The sequence below is a fragment of the Accipiter gentilis genome, chromosome 2 (genome assembly GCF_929443795.1).
Source record: "Accipiter gentilis chromosome 2, bAccGen1.1, whole genome shotgun sequence".
In the NCBI taxonomy this organism is placed as follows: Eukaryota; Metazoa; Chordata; class Aves; order Accipitriformes; family Accipitridae; genus Astur; species Astur gentilis.
Genome location: NC_064881.1, coordinates 2,836,369 through 2,855,652, shown reverse-complemented (window position 1 = coordinate 2,855,652; position 19,284 = coordinate 2,836,369). Strand labels below are relative to the sequence as shown.

Sequence of the window (19,284 nt, the reverse complement as noted above, 5' to 3'; positions counted from 1 at the left end):
TTGTAGAGAGTGATAAGGTCTCCCCTCAGCTGCTTGCTCTCTAGGCCCTTCACCAGCTTCATTGCCCCTCTCTGGACACGCTCCAACACCTCAATGTCTTTCCTGTAGTGGGGGCCCAAAACTGAACACAGCACTCGAGGTACGGCCTCACCAGTGCCCAGTACAGGGGGACAATCACCTCCCTGCTCCTGCTGGCCACGCTATTTCTGATACAGGCCAGGATGCCGTTGGCCTTCTTGGCCACCTGGGCACACTGCTGGCTCATATTCAGCCGGCTGTCAACCAGCACCCCCAGGTCTTTCTCTGCTGGGCAGCTTTCCAGCCACTCTTCCCCAAGCCTGTAGTGCTGCATGGGGTTGCTGTGACCCAAGTGCAGGACCTGGCATCTTCTAAAATACCAAAACTTCATAGAAAACCTCCCAGAACAAGTGATCCTCCTTACCATTTGGAAGGAGGAGATAGCTCATATAAATAGAGCCATCTCCTACTAATAGAGCTGCTTCCTTTTGAATGTGCCACATAATTAATGGTTTGTGGCCTCATAGCATAAATATTTTTACATTATTCCCCTGAGAGTAATTATCTGTTTATTTTTCTTCCCCCCCCCACTTTAAACAGGAGTAACTTCATATATGGCTCATACTTAAGTAAAGAAGAAATTGCTTTCTCTGACCCCACTCCTGATGGAAAACTCTTTGCAACGCAGTATTGTGGCACCGGCCAGTTCCTGGTATACAACTTCCTCAACGGCCAGCACCAGACTTAACTGCTTCCGAAGGAATTCTGTTTTTATGGGGAGACTTCTGCCAAAATGCGAGTGGGTGCAGACGTTCAGCAGAAGCCAGGGCCATTTTTATTACAGTGAACTCAGGACTGGTAACAACCAAAAGGTTGTGCTATTTTATTAAAATTGTAAACAATGCAGTAATAGGCTAACTTTGTTTTTTAAAAGAAAGATATTTTATTAACTTTTACAAAAGTTTGATTGTATTTTATCTAGTTAGTCATGTTTACATGCAGCAGAAACTTGTTCATATAGTGGACTGTAAGCTGATGCAAAGACTCTAGTCTCGCTGACGAGTACAACCTGAAGTTCTTAACATAGTGATATACCAGTGCTTCTCGGTACTGTAACGCTGACCTCCTACTGCCAATCCCAGCAGCTGGGTGAGGCTGCTAACGGCTGCTTGCTTGACAGAGTTCAAGGCTGTGCTCAATCGCATCGAGGCAAGAAGCGTTACAGTGCAGTTGTTGTGGGCAACCACCCTCACAGACTGTACGGTGGTGTCTGGGGCACGTTCTGCGTGCTACGAGGTGTAAGGGAGCCTACTCGGTGGCGGCAGCGTCGGAAACTTGTTCTACCCCTCTCCCCTGCTCCCCCAGATTAGGTGGAATGCAGACCCTGAAGACCGGTGTGCTCACTCATCATTTTTCTTCAAGTACTGTACTGAGTATATACCTTTGTTAGTGGACTTCACTTTGATACTTGTTGCTCCTTCATAAATCTCTCCTCTTTTAAAGGGTTTGTATGTTGAAAAACTGCTGTGGCCTTTCTTGATCTGTACATAATGTAGATAGATTAAAAATAAAATACTTGATAGCTTTTTTAAAGTTACTCTGTATTGATGCTAAGTGTGAATGAATCTTTTGAATATTTCATACTTTTGCATGTGAACTATCACCACAGTGGCTAACGGCAGCCTCTGGAGAACACCATCGCTGCATTCCTGCCTGGGGTCAGAATTCCTTTTGTGACAATGCATTTGCATTGACCGCCCCAAGGGTCAGCTCTCCTGTAGCTCCAGATTCATAACATCCTGATGCAGCATTTGCAGTCAGGTGAGGGGTGATGCCTTCAGCCTTGAATAACAGCTTAAAACCTTAAGTTGGGAAAGATTTAATTAAATTTAAAATTATGGTGGTTTTTTTTAATTTTGGAATCTATGATGTGCAGTTAGGATACACTTGTTTGTATTGCGCTGTCCTTACCTTGGTCTAGTGCTAAAGCAAGGAACTCACACCACCTCTGGAACATTACTCAGAGTACTTAAAACTGAAGCAGCTGACAGGTGATGAATTCAGGTCTGTAGAAGCTGCTGTTTGTAAGCTGCAACTTGTGATTTTCAAGGGGATGGTGAGTGGACTGCAAAGGGCCATGTCAAAAAAGTGATGTGGGTTCACAGAAAAGCTAAAGGTGATCCTTGCTGGTGGAGTCGGAAAGCAAGAAGTGCTGAGGTCGTGCTGCTGCTGCTGTGAAGTTCTTGCCTGAGCAACACTGAAGCATGGCCAGACCCAAGCCCATTTTCCAACTCCTTATAGTTAAGGGGGCTAAAAGTTGGTATTTACAGCTTGTCTGCCTCCCCCCATCATCTGTTTGAAACAAAGCTACTCTCCCAGGTCACAGGTACCCAGCTGGAAAGATCTCTGGCACTGGCAGCACACAGAGCTAACTGTAAAATCAATACGTGGGATCCATGTTAGCAGCCCTAGGTGGGTTTCTCAGGGGCAAGCACTGTTGTGTGTGAAGAGAGACAGAAAGGGCATGCCCTGCGCAAAGTACCAGCTGAGAGAGAGGCAGTCTTAAATGGTAACTTAATATATTCAAATTTAATGAAAGCACATTATAAACATACCATAGCCACAACATCAGACAGTTTCAGTTCATAAACAATAACATGAGGTAGACTGACTAGTGAAGCTAAATTCACCAAGTTTTTGGTTAAGAAAACTTTACACTAGGAAAGCAACATTTTTTAAAACCCCCTTCCAAAAGTCACAAAAAGCAATTACATAAGTTAAGCAAAAAGCATCTGCATATGATTCTTTAAATCTTAGTTTACATTCAAATTTAACCTGTGAATAGACAAGAACAGCTACAAGTAAAATATAACGCTGGCCAGTTAAATACATTCATAAGAATGGCCTTGATGGTGAGGCTTGAAACCAAAATGGAACAGCAATACTCTAGATGTCTGACAATGGTCTCCTGCCCAGGAATTCACAGGCAGCCAGTGAAAGTGTTTGGTGGGACGGGCCTACACCTTCTGAGTTGGTTTAGTGCGCCTTGGCCAAACTGTGACAGAAACTCCTTCCTTCCGCACCAGAGAGAGTTAAGGAAATGGGTTCAAAAATGGTCAAGACAGGCAAATATGCTGACTTTCTGACTGCATTCTCAACCTTCAGGACAATTTCGCACTGCTTCACCGGAGAGTTAGCTCCTCGCAGTAGCCTCAGCACCTGGAGTTTTAAGAACTTAGTGCAAACATCACATACACAAACAAAAAGGAAACCATTTTTGAACATGTAATACCTGAAACTTCTACACCATCCTAAGACTCAGGGTCAGCCTCAAGCCCTTCTGGCAAAACCAGAACTACTGGAATACATTCAAGGTGTGCATCAAAAGCTTCAAGAAGCATCCGTTATGTCCCTACTTCTTCCAAGTTTTAAAATAGATAAGGCAGGTTGTGTCTGAAGGAAAATAAAAAACAGATTTACAGAAATGGGTTGTTCCATCTGAAATTTGCTAAATTTACAGCATCAGAATTAAGCTACATTAACACAGACATATGCAAACCATTTTCCTTTAGCCTCTGTCGAATATATTATGTTTTTTCATCTGTAAACATCTCTTCTCACAAGATAGAAAAAGTTGCTCAATTAACACTATGCATAAAAAAAAATGCAGCTTTGGCAGGTCCTTCTCCAATGAGTCACAGCTCAAGTACAAAGACATGTTAATTTCATTGCTTTTTGGGGAGTAAATTGATATTCCTGAATCGCTTTTAAGAACATGCTGCATTTGTCTTTTTAACAAAGGGGTCACGAGGTGCAGGAAGATTATTATATTTTTTTTGTATGGAAACCTCAGTGGGGTAACTCATGCTAACTGCATGAGTAGAAGAGAACACTGCTACAATTTAACCCTGACAACCAACTGCTACTGCACCGTGTTCATTCTGGAACAACTTAACAAGGATCAGTGACATGCTTGTAAGTAGAACAACGTGCAACTACCTCTACGACCAATATTTACAGAGGTTAATCAAAAACTAAAGGGCTGACAGTGTTAGGTGATGCATTCAAAGATCTTTGCTGCTGGACAGACTCTCTCCTGAGCAGTCCCAGTGCCCTGGGACTTCTCCCCTACCCTCTCCCTGGAGCTACTGTAAAATACCTTCTCTTTCCCTCAGGTCCAGCTTGGGCATTGTTGCCCTCCTGCACATTTTTTGGTATGTTGCTTCACACACAGGTACGACTTGACAGACCTATCTCAGCTCTGCAGCCAACTGGAGTTGAGTGAAAAGGACACGGAGAGTAAGTTGCTTACGGCCCACCACAAAGGCACTGGACATACAGTAGGACTCATTTCCATATGCAAAAGAGGATGGACCACAGGTTTTCAAAACTCTGACGAGAGTGAGAAACTGAAGGTGATTTGCTGGCAAGTTGTTCTGGCCTCTAACTGAGGAGAGAGCATCTACCTGAAGCCTTTTGCTTTGTCCCTGGAGTTGAGGAGGAGGTGCCTAATGGGGTGAAATAATGGTGCTGAGAGAACCTGGGTGCACAGTACCTGCCATGCATTAGCTGATTTGTTCAGGTTTAAGTGGTAAACTTTGAACACCTGTGGAAATTTTGCCAAAGACAGTTTCAATACATACACAATTACAAATTTAAAACTAACACTGCACAGAGAACAAGACTATTCCTTTTAATACAAATATCTATGTTATATTGTAGTTTCAAACCCCTGAGTATTCCTGTACCACAGTACAGAGCTGAAGAGACACGGTGGGCTCTCCTCCACACATCTGCAATAAATTCCACATGCTGGGTTGCGCTTCATGTAACGCATTCAAGCTAGCAGCTGCTGAGAGCAGCTTCTTCCCCTAGCTCAGCTGAATATAAAAAGGATTCTTCAACCAAATTACATCCTCTTCCTACATCCTACAGCTTGGGCTGTGTGATTAGTGTTGGTAGTTGTGACTGATGTGAAAATAACTGGAATCCAGGATCCTTTAAATCGTAACTGATGTGGTAATTTTACCCTAGGAATAAAGCCTACTTCAGAATTGTGGGGAATCCTTTAGAGCAGTCTAGATAAATATTGGTTGCACTTTGCTCCACAGTGATTGTACTTTTTTTAAAAAAAGAAGTTCTTTTTTTTCTTTGTTAGCGGTGACTTAGCGAAGTTTATATATGGCGTCCAGTAAGAAAATAGAGTGGTTTGTCATCACTACTGTTAGCAGTTTGAAATTCATCCCGAAGTCGGAACTGCCACTCATCTTCCAATTCCAACCGGACTATCGTCTGCCGTAATGAGCTTCTGTCTTGACATATGACACACAGGGTGGCACCTTCAATTGAAAAGCATGTTAGATTCTCAGAGTACAATAACAACTCTATTTCCTTCATTCCTTTTCCTAAGATATTTTAAAAGAATCTCTGCTGCTTGGTAGGTAAAAAGAGTATTAGAAGGGTCTGTCAACAAGCAGCCTGCCTAGGCTCAGGTCAGTCCCGTGAGCCCTGGGACAGAGGCGCATGTGTCCACTTGCGGGAAGACACGGACAGGGAGAAGCAAGCGTGGTGTGGGTCTGCTCTGTATTGCAGGACATCGTTGCCTGACTGGTGTTAGTATCATCAACCGTAGCAGAGAGAATGTTAACTTGAATCCAAGATCCTTTATCACTACTGATAATTATGCCAAAAGAATAAAGCCTACTTTTTTTTGTTTCATGGGACATTTGGGTTTGTACAAGGTCAATGATGAAATTCTACTAAGCCAAACCAGTCTTACAACTGACTCTAGAGAAAGTCGGCTATGGTCTCCTTAAGTATGAGAGCTCCCCTTGGTCAAGCACTGTAAGAAGAGTAACAAACCAAATTCCTAATTTCTCTGGCTTAAAAAACTTGCAAGCTTCCTTCCACCAGACTGCGTAGTTGTTTAATGAGCAGGAGAGCGGGACACCTTCAGGGCTCTGTCTGTTCTGTGCTCCAGCCCACACACCTGATACACGGAAGGCTCAGGTTCAGATCCCTCCTCTGCTTGATTTGAGCAGGGGAAGGCCCTTCCTACCAGGCATCCACTGCCCATTTTTTGTGAAGAAACTGCCGCTTGCCCAAGAAACAACAAACAAAGCGGCCCCTCTGGCTGCATTCAGCCCACATCAGCTCTGGGGGCTTGGTGATGGCAGCACCATATGCACCACTGCTGCTGCACGGCTGCACCTTCCTGCACAGCTCCTCTGCTGTCCGGGGGGACAAGCGGGTGCAGGAGCAAACTCCAAAATGCAGTTCTTGGGACTAGCTCAGGGTCACTCCCACTGCCCACCCCTCCCCATGCACTATCAGCTCTCAGCACAAGAGGGAAATGGCTCAGCCGTGCCGCCACAAATGCATTGGAGCTCTGTAACACACTTTAGCATTACTGAACACCTATGGCAATTTGCTATTTGTTAGTATTAAGACAAAAAGATGAAGAAAGGTTTTGACGAGGTTTATAAAGTTCTGGCAGGGGTAGACCCCATCATCCTCTACCTGAGAGCTGCCCCGAGCTACAGTACTGAATATTTATTGCCATTATAGACAGATTACTAGAGCAGAATTTCTCGTCTTCATCAGCAACACCTATGCTCTAAACTCTAAAGTTGCTGACTGCAAGATTCACTGACTGATTTCCATGTATTCTTGGTTTTTTGCACCTATTTCCATTTGATGTCACTTTAAAATAATTTAATGAATGTAATTTATCAAAGCTTAGCAAAGGTTCAATTACTTGTACTTATTATCAACAGGAATAGAAGTTTTATACACTGCCAAAAGAAACACTCCATCTATTTCTTTTGAAAACAATGGCAGCACTAACTGTGAAAATATTGGAGCTGTTTAATGAAGCTGGTTATTCCTCTACCTTTCCTTTTTCCTCCATGCTATTACTTGGCAGGAAAGCACCCAGGATGCCCAGCAGAGCAATAAGATTACCTTTCAGAAACCTGAACCGCTTGAGGAGGTCTGCACCAACAAAGGAGTCACAGAGATAAAGCAGAAGTCCACTGAAGAACACCCCTTCGCAGTTGACGTTGACTGAGTGTGGGCGGGAACTAACATAGCATATAGCCACCTGAAACAGAAGGGGAAAAGAAAGGAAGGACTTCTGTGTTAGAAAACGCTAAGTAAGACTTTAAGTGGAATGGAATATAACTTAGTGATAACAGGTGCTTTAGCTGGTGCTGGTAAAAACACAATCCAACAAGAATGCAGTACTGCGCAAACTTCCCCTAGGAAACAACACAAGGGACAAACTTCTAGATTCAGATTTGGTCACCAAGTCTGCAATATGTTATTTCAGGGCTCTCTATAATTCAGTTTGATTTTCTTTTTCTCTGTGCATTACCTGCTTATAACAACTGTTAAGATTATTTAGGTTATTCTAATAAAGGATACATTTGTCAAACACAGTAAGCAATTCCATGACTACTGAAACCACTGAAGCTTGAGCTCCTCTGTTTCAGTGCCGCGATAGCTGCTCTGTATCAAAAGGTTTCTTCTCTATCCTGCCACTGACTTCCATAAAATTTGTCAGAACAAAACCCTTGTTAGACTTTCACCCTGCTTGAGACCCAGTTCAAACTGACCAATGGGTTCAAAAATTCTGGTCTCCTTACCTACAGACATCTAAGACATACTTGCAAAAAACTAGTTTCCCTAGAGACCCAGGTTCATGAAGAGAAAAGCATCTAAAACAAGATCTGCATTACAAAGATGAGCTTTGTCCCTCAACGAAGCAAGCCACCAGAAAAGGGTCATATCAGAAACTCTCTTAGCCAAAACAAGGTTGTTGCAAGGACAAATCAAACACAGGTAACAAAAGGCCGTATGGGTATGACAGTGATCTAAAAAATTTTGTGGATAGTTTTTGTTCAGACAGCTAAGCAGTGCTCCAAGTTCTGTCAAGAATGGCGTCACTTTCAGGTTTTTGCTTCATATGAAATAGTATTTCAGACAGACATGCCCAATTCCTTTGGGGATCATATCAATCTATCACAGACCTCTGATCTCTACCCACACCTGCCAGCTAGGGGGCCACACTTCCAACTCTTCCAGTGGAGTTGGGCCTTTAGCTCTGACAGCAGGGTCTCACTTTTTGAGACCAAAGTCTTCAAACTCTACCCTTGATGCTGAGGGCTCATAAAAGAAAGGGTTTTCAACACAAGACACATGTTGAAATAAAGGTTTACATTTAACTGTCCCCATTACTCCCGCAGATATTTGGTACCTCAAGCCCGATGTTCAGGTAGCAGTCAATGGCCAATACCGGGTTCTTGAAGTTATGAATGGCCTTCGGAAAGAGTTTGTATGTCGCATGTTGAAGAAATTTCTCCAGGAGGAACTGAGATGGGGCTGCCAACAATGTATGCTCACTGTCAGGGGCACAGACGTACTGAAGAGGCATTATTGGTGCCAGGCTGTCCGAAACCTGCAATGAAACCAAGGGGAGCCCCTTTTAACCCACCTACTCAGTGTATCTTCTCTGCAGGAGTTCCTCTAGTTGGGGAAGGGATCACCATGACAGGGCAGGAAGAGAGAGAAAGCTGGGGGAAAGAATCAAAAATCCCAGCTCTATTTTGATATAGCACCACAGCACAGAAGTAAATTAATTCATTGTTCTGCGGTTGCCAAGTACTTCTGTGGGTATCTGCTTGCCTAAAGAAGGGACATAAAATAGGGAGTTCAAATTGTCACAACACCCTTCATCCTGCCTTACTCCTGGACAGTATAGGAAATGACATCCTCCTTGTGTGGAGTCATCCACAGAAAACGTTTTCTATGGAGTTTTCTCATAGGCCAGTCCATCACTACAGATTCCACTGCAATCACAAGAAAAGGAAAATTCAGAAAATGACCTCCCAAAATACTCAAATCTGGGGTTTAGTCAGTTAAATCTGAAATACAGGGGTGAGTTTTTAAGAGAGACATGGTGTGGGATGTGTTTAAAACCACCAGGAACACAAACTATAAGATTCCTAGATTAAAACCAACCCTTTGAAATATAACTCCATTTAAACCCGGCACAGCTGTAACGTACACTGTATAAAATATTTGGTATCCCCACACCATTTTTATAAATACTTGGATTTCCTGGGTGGATTTCAGAAGGTCCCAATTTTCAGTGACTTTCCTCAGGTCTCTTTTTGTCAGCAAGCGCAAGGATTGAAAGTCATCACAAACCAGCAAACACTGGAATCTAGTGGCTGTGCCAAAATTTTTAAAACCAGGTCCAGTACAACTTGCCTGCTTTTGATCAGAGTGTATGTCTGCAAATTCTTCCTCTGTCAGAGATACCACTGAATAGCTAGACCAAACTCTTTCCAATCCCAGTCCATCTTCTAATAGATTAGGAGGATTATTGTTAGTAATTCATAATTAGCAAAATATTTACTATTTTCTACTTCTGATGTGGCAGCCCTACCACGGAGTAGGCCATGAATGTCAGATGTCAAATAAGCACAAAATAAATCTAAAAGGCTAGAGAATTCATTATTTCTAGGGGAAACAGGTCCTGATTTTACCCATTATGTACAACGGAGCATACATCCACACTCACCATGATTTTTGGCTTAACGACAAAGTCCTTTTGTCCTCCAACCTGAATATGTTTCTTCATGACACTGTAGTTGTTGAAGCGGCAGATGAGCAGGCCACTGCTGTTTGTCCGCAGATTAAAATCTACATCTTCACAGAAATACCTAGACATTAAACACAAGATCACTAAAACAGCTGTGTGGCTGCTGTGTGTGAGCAAGCATTCACACACCCATGGCTGAAATGCACTGGAATGGGCTCAGCAGAGATTTTTGGAAACCATCTGATATGGTGCCTATACAAATTCTCTACACAGCTCTGAAGACTCATTCCTTCAATGTGCTCCTGGTGTAGGAAAGCAACTTCTGGCCCTCTTAAGACCAAGCAAGTCCTCATTTTTCAGTCCATCGGTATGCATCTTCCCCATACCAAGTCTGGCTAGCCCTCTCATCCTCCTCATGTACTGGGATCAATCACTGCCTCCCCACCCTTTCCTTTTTTATTTTCTCCTTCTTTTTAGTTCTTTTTTTTACATATATAAACTGAGAGAAGCTCTGCAGTGACCAACTTCCATTTCTGAACAAGCCAGTTCTATATGACATATTTTTTGATGAACTGGAATCAGGGGATTAATGTGGCTTTGACAAATATTTGGCTGTGGGATACTAAGCAGCTGAAGACTTAACATTTATCCTGTGCTATTTACAATGTAATTGCTCACTTCTGTGAGCTGATTCCCATCTCATGATTCAACCAGCCAGAGAATGTGAAATCAAGAGCTCTGGAAGCCACACCAGACCCCGGCTTGCACTGACAGGCTACAATTCCTCCCTCAAATATATGGGATCCCTTAAAACAGCAGCAGGAGACCAGGGCAAGATGCCCCAGGGCCACTCTGTGGCTAGCAGAGAGGGTTTATTCTACTCACTCGGCCAGGAAGGGGGGGAATTGGATATTGCTTCAGTCTTTGATGAGGACTAGCAGTAAAGCCCAATGATAATAACAGTGCTTTATTGCAAATGCTTTAGGATGGAGTTTGGTGAGGAGAGACAAAAAAAGGAAGGAAATAGTGGGAAGTTATTTATTCATCCGTTTTTATTGCAAACCCAAGTGGCAACAGGGAGGATAGCTTACTGAAGGAAATACAAGGAAACCCTCCTCATAGCATTTGACATAGCAATGGCTCAACCATTTCCTATACCTCTTGTTCTCAGTCATGTGACAGGCTCCTGCCTCTGCCAGAGACTGGAAGCTGGGCACTCTTCCTGTGACTGATGTAATTTTGGCTTCTTTTTTCTATTTTTGGTCTCCTGGTTACTTTTTTCTCCTGAAATTTCTTCTTTCTCCTCTGCCTTCTCAGTCTTTTGTAGCCCTCCCTTGCCCTTGCCTCATGGTCTGTCTCTCCCAGATTTTTTGGCTGATGGTAAGTTTAATTTGATGCCTTATTCATTCAGATGCAACATATATCACTCTGTATTTTATTTTTGTGATTCTGCGCTTGTTACCTTACACAGGATCTTTCTATTTATCTCGACAGCATTCAGAAATATGGTGACAAGATTCTTATCATGCCAGCATATTATTTTGCCACATAAATATATATATATTGCCTACCTGTTTAGATCATATTGCACATTCTGGGTCAGGTCTATGTTGAGCAGTATAAAATCATGCACGTGGCACCTGGAGAACGGAGCCTTTGCTTTCCTGGCATTCAGCCTGCTGTTCCATTTCTGAACACCCAGTATTGCGTAATGAACAATTTTGGGGGTAGCTTCAATGTGTTGGAGGACGCTCTTCAGAGACACATTCTTGCTGGAACCCCCAGGCTCCAGGGACTGGCTGTAAAACATGATCATACACAACATATAAACATAGCTTATTATTTTTATATAACATACACTGCATATATATACATATATGTGTATACAAAGGAACATAAAATTCCATTAACAATTGATAGTCTTTACTCTAGATGCTGTAAAAATATATACATAAAAACAGACTTTCTAAACAACAGCCATCTAATCTTATCCCATCAATTTAGTCATTATAAGAAAATGGCCTTTCAGCAGAATAAGGTCTTACACAGCAGTTTAGAAAGGGAAAAGGAATCACCTTATGCACCATTTCTGGAAGGCTATTTTCTCCATAATGGACAGCAAAAGCACTGAGAAGGGCAAGAGCTTAATGCTTTCTAAAAAGCTAAAGCTCCCCAAATAAACTGTTTTCATTGAGAAACATAAACTTAATCAAAACAATTCAGGGAAGTAACATATTGAGAAATCACTCAAATAGTCACTAAAAGCAAGACCAGCTTTAGGCAAAGAACAAGCCCAAGCAGAGGTACTGACTGTGGGACACAGATGCAAGGGTAGAGCCAGGTGGAGGTGTTGCAACAGCAGGACGTTGGTGGTCATCAGGACAAATCGACAGCCTCCTTAGTGCTCTGAGTGAAAGAGCTGATTTTTTGCATTTTAGACAATATATCTAATGTCTCAGTGTACAGTTCCTGGGCTATCTGAATAATAATTGAGTGAATCATGACCTCTGTGAGGCCCTTTGGACAGGCAGCCTGGTTTTTTTACATCAAAGCCACTGCTGAAAGCTGCTTTTGCTTAGCAATATTTCAAGTACAGTTTCAGCTGCCATACTTTTCCAGTTGTCTGGACTTTCATACTCTGTCAGATGCTAGAGATGAGCCTAAGTCACAGGTATGCTGCTGTCTGTGCTGGATCAGTGCAGGGACCTCAGCCGTGGGTGGTTACTTACCTTGACTGTTCGTGGGCGCTATGCATGTTCCACAAGACGCAGGAGTCATCCATGACCACAATGAATGGCCACACACACTGGCGCTTGACTCCCAGTTCCTCCAAGCGGTTTCGTTCCAGTTCTAGATTGTGGTAGGAAAGTTCCTTAATAAGAAACCTGGCAGCACCTGAGAAAAATACCATAAAGAAGACATATGGAGATCTTTATTAGACTTTATCACTCTCTCTTCCCAGAGAAAGATTACATGAGCATCTGCAGTCATTACCCCTTATGAACTTAGTGCTCGTAACATCGTAGTTCAAAAAGAAATCAGTATGTCCCTTTTCCAGTGTGAGTAAATCTAAAAGACAGATACCAAGAAGACTGGACCTTTTAAGAGACTCTGCAGAACATGATTTTGTGGGCATTAATAAAGTAACTTGAACCAAAAAGGAGCTGAGATTCTAAAACTGAAGCTACTTAAAACTTCTGCAGGAAAAACTCAGCATCCATGAAAATGAAGTCCAAAGTTCAAACCCCTAGTGTTCAGCTGCAGTTAATATTTAGCTTTGGCTAACTAAAAAAGTTGCAATTTGAAAAATCACGTGTAAAGTGTCTAGAATAAACACAGCAGGGCTGAGTAAAATGAGTGAATATGGTGTATAAAATATCAGATTTAAACTGAGAAGACAGTGACCAATACATGCATTCCATGTCCCTAATAGCAGTTCTTACACATCATTGTATTTTGCACAGATATTGCTGCTATTATCACAGCATGAATGTGAGGAGCTGCTGCAATGTTTCCTTCAACCACATGATCCACATTGTCCAACATGGATTTTGATATCTTCACAGCAATGCATTGATAGAGTTTCTTACCAACGCCAGCATTGTTGAACATGCCTGGCAGGACAAGCATGATGTGGTTGGGCCAGTATTTACGGTAGAGCGGCATTTCATACTCCTTGACTACAAGAAGGTGGAGGTGGCTGATGCCTTCCATGGCATGGTAGAGGTTCAAGAGGCCATGTTCATGACGTCCACTTGATGGAGTGAAGATAGGACTCTTGACTGCATTCAGATTCTGCTGGCACAGGAGATATTTTGGCAACATTAGGCAAAAAGCAGGTTATTCCTGATATGGATTTTTATTTATTTATTGTTTGTACTGGATTTTAAGATTATTGATCATTGCAACACATATGAACTGGACACTAGGAATGCAAAAAGGGATGATTGTCCTCAAAAACTCCAATTCTAAGGACAGGAATTCTAAGGCAGGAATTATGCAAAGGACTTTAAAACAAAAAGAAAACAAACAAACAAAAACCAGCCAACCACCATTAATTTGCAAACGTGCGTCAAGTTAACTGCATTCAGCATATGTAGCCAGCAGATGGGTAAGAGCAGCACACGCACCTTGTCAGAAACAAGTGGGAGACGCATGCTTTCTAGATGCTTTCCCTGCTTGCTGAAGACAAAATGATTCTCTTTGGACTTGGGGATTATAAAATGCAGTTGAACCTCTTCTCCTAGCATCGAGGATGAAAATGTGAATGCATGCAGAGTGGAGTCAGATATCTGTAAACAAACAAACAAACAAAGATTTGCAAGCAGGCAACACATAAAGAGTATATGAGAACCTGCTCTTACAGTCACAATACTGGAAATCATCAGAGAAAACATTCTCTTTCAGTAACTGAAGTTAACTCTATCATGTTCTCATTTTCCTCTACCATGAGCCACATTACTTAGGCATGTAACTGGCCTTGATATTAAAAGAATCACCTTTATGTACCAGTAATGATCTTTGGCCAAACTGGACTCTTCTGAAGTCCATTTCAGCTGGAAACTATTTATCAACATTCTCAAGAAGTAGTGAAAAATACATATACTAGGAAACAAACTGTCCAAATAAATTTTCCCAAAAGATTCAAAAAGCAGTGTAGTGTAAGGGTGCACCTCCACACGGAATGCACTGCCATTCAGACACCTCAGCAGCTGCATTAGTATGGTATTTTTTCCTGTGGCAATACTCTTCTAAGCAGCTAGATAGCCAGAGCAGACCACACCATTAACAAGACTATGGAGAATTTGGGTGAGCTTAAGTTTGCACAGCGCTTCACTGAACCATGTAAGTGTACAAAGTGCCTATGTATCTGATAAGATTTCATCCTACAGAAGCACTTGTCTTACTACAAGGTCAAATCATTTACTCTTAGCAATCAGCTTTCTCTAATCTTTAGTAAAGACTTGAAATAATTACCGTAAGTAAAGCTGAAAAATTAAAGGGGCTTTATTTAGGTTCTGTTAAAGTATTTAAGAATCTTGCTCCCTTCATAATGCTATCCAATGACTCCCCTTTGGATGTGTAATTCCTCCGAGTTCAATTATCATATTTCTATATACACAACTCACACTTGCATATACAAGTAGATATTTATATTTATGCCTAGTTGTTATGTTTGACCATATGCACAAAGATGGGTGGAGGGAACAACAGATGTCCTTTGGGTTTGCTTGTGTCAACATAGTTAATGAAGCATGAGGTTTAAACCAGACCTGCTGGTGCTGTTCCGTACTAACTGACATTGTACATTTCCAGGTCAGTATGTCTACGCTGTGTTAGCTTAATAGCAAGCTGTTGGAAAAGATTAACAAGCAAGGAAAGAACAACTTGAGATAAGAAATTTCCAAGTAAACTGTTGGTGATGGTTAAGAAATAATGTCTGAGCTATTAACCATGAATAATCTCACCTGCCAGTCTCTTGTGAGCATAACCATTTTAGAGATCAAAAGTTTTTTGACTAAACAGCTAAAGATGGTAATTTTTGTCCAGTAACTCATAAGCTACTGCTGAGAAGCATGCACAGTTACATACAAAGGGAGGAAGAAGTAGGCCTTCCAGTCTCCCATCACAGGTGTGGATGGCTGGCATTTAGGCAAGACAAGCATCTCTCAATTTTACAGTCCTCTCCCATGAGATACTGCGAACCCTCTGGGCAGGCTGAATAATGCTTTGGCTTGAGACAACTAGTCACAATATTCACCCTTTGTTAGAGGCAGCTGGAGAGGAGAACTGCTCATGCAGAACGTAGCAGCCACAGTTGATGCTCCAGGGTCTGTAGCTCAATATCTCCTCTGAGAATGGAAGAATTAAACAATTTCATCTCAGGGAAGGTGAAAGCATGAGTGCTGAGACCAGAGCGGTACGCCTGGAGACACCACAGAAAAATCAAGGATGCATTTTACCCTTGGACCTTGACACCAACCTGTGCCGCAGGATTAACGTCCATATACTGATGGCACTGTTCACAGTGATGAAATGTATTGTAAGCTGCATATTTAGTCAACATCATGGACACGGTCTCCCTTTTCTTAGGTTCCTCTGATTTTGTTTCTTTGCTTGTTTCTGTGCATAAAGAAAAGTAGTAACAGAAATTTTATGAGTGTTAAAAAATGGAGACTGTGATCCTGGTAACAATTGTAAAGAACACACAAGTTGTTTTGTTCCATATAATTTTGGAGATTAAAGGCTCTTGTGAACTCATGTGTTCAAATGAATCAATAAAAGCTGATTCTCTGCAGGGAAGTATTCCTAAAAAACTCTACATTTTACTTACCTTGTTTCACTCTTGAGAGTTGTTCCGTGTATACAGGACTTATAGTTCTGTACTTGGGGTCATGTACACTCAGGTCAAAAGGCATTTTGCTGAAGATCTCAATGTCCGGCCAGTGGTCATTGCTAGACTGAGTAATTTCACTGTTTTCTGTATGGTCTGCAACAACACGCTTCAGGTAAGCAGTATCAGATACCGACTGAATGGTAATGTTTGCTGATTTACAATTGCACAGGAACTCACACAGGTGTGCACACACACAGAGAGACGTCTTTGAACATCATAAATATTACCAAAACTGAAATTATAATCCACACAAAGCCATTTCAAAGAAATGGCAATTCCTTGGAAACTGCATACAGGCAAAGGAGCCTCATAGGTATCTTTCTGCTGTGCTCCTCATCAAGCTCCAGTGAATGGTCCTATCTGTGCAGAAGATACAGGTGTAGTCGTGAACCTCTCTGTGTTGGAATGAGGAGCATTGGGTAAACGAGAAGCAAAAGTATCCAAAGGCAGAAAGATGAAAGCAAGGGAAAAGAGGCTGTATAAATTTATGAACTAGTAGCTGGTGGTACATGGTAAAGGCAGTAAAAGACACTCTCCTGTTAGAAAATGGGATGTGGCCAGCAAGGATCAATTGGAACTTCTTTGCTTTGATCCAACAGAGAGAAGTCTAAAGTAAAAAATTAAGTGTAAGTAATGGCAACATTAGAAAGCACTGGCCAAAAAAAGCAATCTTGGACTGCAGCTTGAACATGAGTCAATGCAGTTTAAAATGAGATGGAAGAACACGGAAAAGCAGGTTTGCAACTGAGGTTACTGATTTTAGAAAAGCAAATTCAGATGACACGAAGGTTGGGTCTACAGACAAGCACATGCTCACCCTACCCAGACTGACTCAATAGGATGTGAGCCAGCAGTAGTTTAACCTCACTGGCACTGTGTCATGCTCAAATTAATATACACCAATGGTCAGGCAAGGCATATTAGTTTGTCCATACAGACAAATCCTAAGAAAGCTCCCTCTGTAAGTCAGCTGGCCTGAGAAAACCAGGGACTTGCCTATGAATGAGACTTGGACTTCTTAGAATTGCAGTTGCCAAACAACCAGTAACCAGTATACCAAGCAAAATAAAAACAACAGGAGGAAAGGGCTTCAGAGGGACTACATCAAAAAGGACACTAAGAATTAACAAAGTCCATGAGGAATGGAAAAATCTCACCAGTGAATGAAGTTTTTTCTTAAATGTCAACAAGTGTGAGATAAAATAAGCTTTACTAAATGTCAAGCTGAGGTAGACCTCAGAAAAGTGCATGTAAACAAACAACAATTTTCTTTGCCATATCACCTCAACTATATAAATTAATTTTTTTCATTTTCTTTTTACTTTGACAGTTATGTTTTCAAGGGAATAAAAGGTTTACTATAAGCCAAGATGGAAACAAAACTCTAAAAGCTTGATACACACTCAAAACAGAGAGAAAGAATAATCTCCATGACAGTTTTCTGAAAGAACAAGTATGTGAAATCAGGCAGGTGACTGATTTCAACGCAAGCATAGCACATATATTATCACCATTTAAGAGGAGATGCCGTACTCTACGGAGCTCTGGGTCCATTACTTTGACCTTGGTAATATTCAAAACTTGGAGAGGGTGAAGGAAATAATTTAAGACGTTGAGGTAATTGAAAAATGTAATAAAATGCAACATGGGTTGACCAAAGAAATCCTGTGTTACTTTCATTACACAGCTACGATATATCTGTTTCTCTGAACAAAGGAAATGCAACGCATCTTACCCTTCTGAGCTTAAGTATTTTATATGATACTATATGACAAATTATTAATACAGCTGAAGAAAATGGAGACAGTGAATGCTCTGTCAATTGAAAAAGTCGATTAAACAGAAGGTGGCAGTACGTAACATCATAAGGCAGGTGGAGATTACCAATGAAGTTAAAAGATCAGTAAAGGGGCATACTGTTTAATATTTTCACTAATGTCACCAATTAAAAAAAAAAATAAAATAATTGGTTTACATTTGCTGGTGGCACAGTCTAACAGTCATTGTCAATACAGAGAGGTAACTGAAGATCATCCAGAAAGAATTCAATGCCTTTGAAAACTGTTAACAACAGAAACTGCATGATATTTAACAGAAAAAATACAAGTCCTATGTACAATCAAGGACTAATAACAACCATTTCTGCAGCAGGTTGGGAGCACCTTGATTGGAAATGACTAAGTTGCAGAGGAACCCACAAGTACAAGCTACATGTCTGTGCCAGTGAAATGGGAGGATGGAAAAGACCAGTGCAATCGTAGGTTTCATCAGTCATGGGGCTTTCAGTGTGGGCAGGGGAATACACAAGATGTTGTACGCTGGGTTGGTTAAATGTCCTGCAGAATACCACATTCAGTTCTGGTCACCCAAGTAACAGAAGGGTAAATTGAAAATAGATGTGCACACAAGAGCTACTAAACTGATACGCAGAATAAAGAGCCTGTCATTTGTGAGGATCCTGTAAGAAGATCCGGGCTATCTAGATGAAACGCTGAGAGGGGGTAAGATTCCAGCCTGACTGCACCACAGAAGCAAACATAAAAGAAGAGAAAAAAGTATTTTAATTTATATTAATATTTTCTTTGGTCCCAAAGAGAATGTTTATAATTGGTTCATAATTGCGACGGGAACATCTTTGGGTTGAAGAATAGAATAGTATTTTAAATCATAAGAGCACTAGGGCTCTGGAAAAGTATTCCAATAGAGGTAGTGGGAGCAAAAAAGCCACAAACAAAAACCCCAAATAAACACAAACTGCTCTTCTGATGGAGTTCTATGCATTCCTGGCAGGGGTGTGACAGGTTGCTGTGATCACAACAGGCCAGACGGCATGATGTGGAACTTCTCTTGCATTTTGGTATTTCATCCTAAGTTTCTGGGGTACGTTAGTTCAAATAATGACATAATAACAGCCCCCAAAGTTCCAAATCAAAGGAAAATACTTTTTTTTTTTTAAATTTAATAGCACTTTCTGAGTAGAAATACAAATTAGTCTTTTCAAAGGTTTGACAACAACTACATTTTCAGGATGCCAGTCTAATGGTCATGAGATTTATGCATCGTGGAGTTATCTTCACTACAACACCACAGACTTACATAAAGAACACCCTGAAGAGGACTCATTTTTGAAAGGGTTTGTGCATCTCAGGGCACAGCCCTGCCACAGCAGTTAAAGGATCTGTGAGATCTGACAAATGAGCGCAAATCCAGAGAGGCTCTCCATCCCCTTTTTCCTCAGCATAAGATCTGTAGACTGCAGACA

General features: G+C 41.5%; 2 protein-coding genes across 8 annotated transcripts in view; one reads left to right on the top strand and one right to left on the bottom strand.

Moving 5' to 3' along the window:
* The window catches only part of ESCO1 (establishment of sister chromatid cohesion N-acetyltransferase 1), a 41,568-nt gene extending 39,950 nt beyond the window's left edge, over window positions 1–1,618 (top strand). For all 3 annotated transcript variants that reach the window (XM_049829229.1, XM_049829236.1, XM_049829219.1), the window contains one exon: window positions 619–1,618. In XM_049829229.1, the coding sequence (XP_049685186.1) occupies window positions 619–766 (148 nt within the window). In that variant the 3' untranslated portion in view covers window positions 767–1,618. The remainder of the gene's footprint in view (window positions 1–618) is intronic.
* A 962-nt stretch (window positions 1,619–2,580) lies between these two features.
* Window positions 2,581–19,284, bottom strand: part of GREB1L (GREB1 like retinoic acid receptor coactivator) — a 144,292-nt gene continuing 127,588 nt past the window's right edge. For all 5 annotated transcript variants that reach the window (XM_049829082.1, XM_049829094.1, XM_049829107.1 and 2 more), the window contains 10 exons: window positions 15,960–16,115; window positions 15,609–15,748; window positions 13,756–13,917; window positions 13,216–13,420; window positions 12,355–12,520; window positions 11,197–11,424; window positions 9,605–9,746; window positions 8,276–8,476; window positions 6,982–7,120; window positions 2,581–5,357 (listed from right to left, as the gene is read on the bottom strand). In XM_049829082.1, the coding sequence (XP_049685039.1) occupies window positions 5,194–5,357; window positions 6,982–7,120; window positions 8,276–8,476; window positions 9,605–9,746; window positions 11,197–11,424; window positions 12,355–12,520; window positions 13,216–13,420; window positions 13,756–13,917; window positions 15,609–15,748; window positions 15,960–16,115 (1,703 nt within the window). In that variant the 3' untranslated portion in view covers window positions 2,581–5,193. The remainder of the gene's footprint in view (window positions 5,358–6,981; window positions 7,121–8,275; window positions 8,477–9,604; window positions 9,747–11,196; window positions 11,425–12,354; window positions 12,521–13,215; window positions 13,421–13,755; window positions 13,918–15,608; window positions 15,749–15,959; window positions 16,116–19,284) is intronic.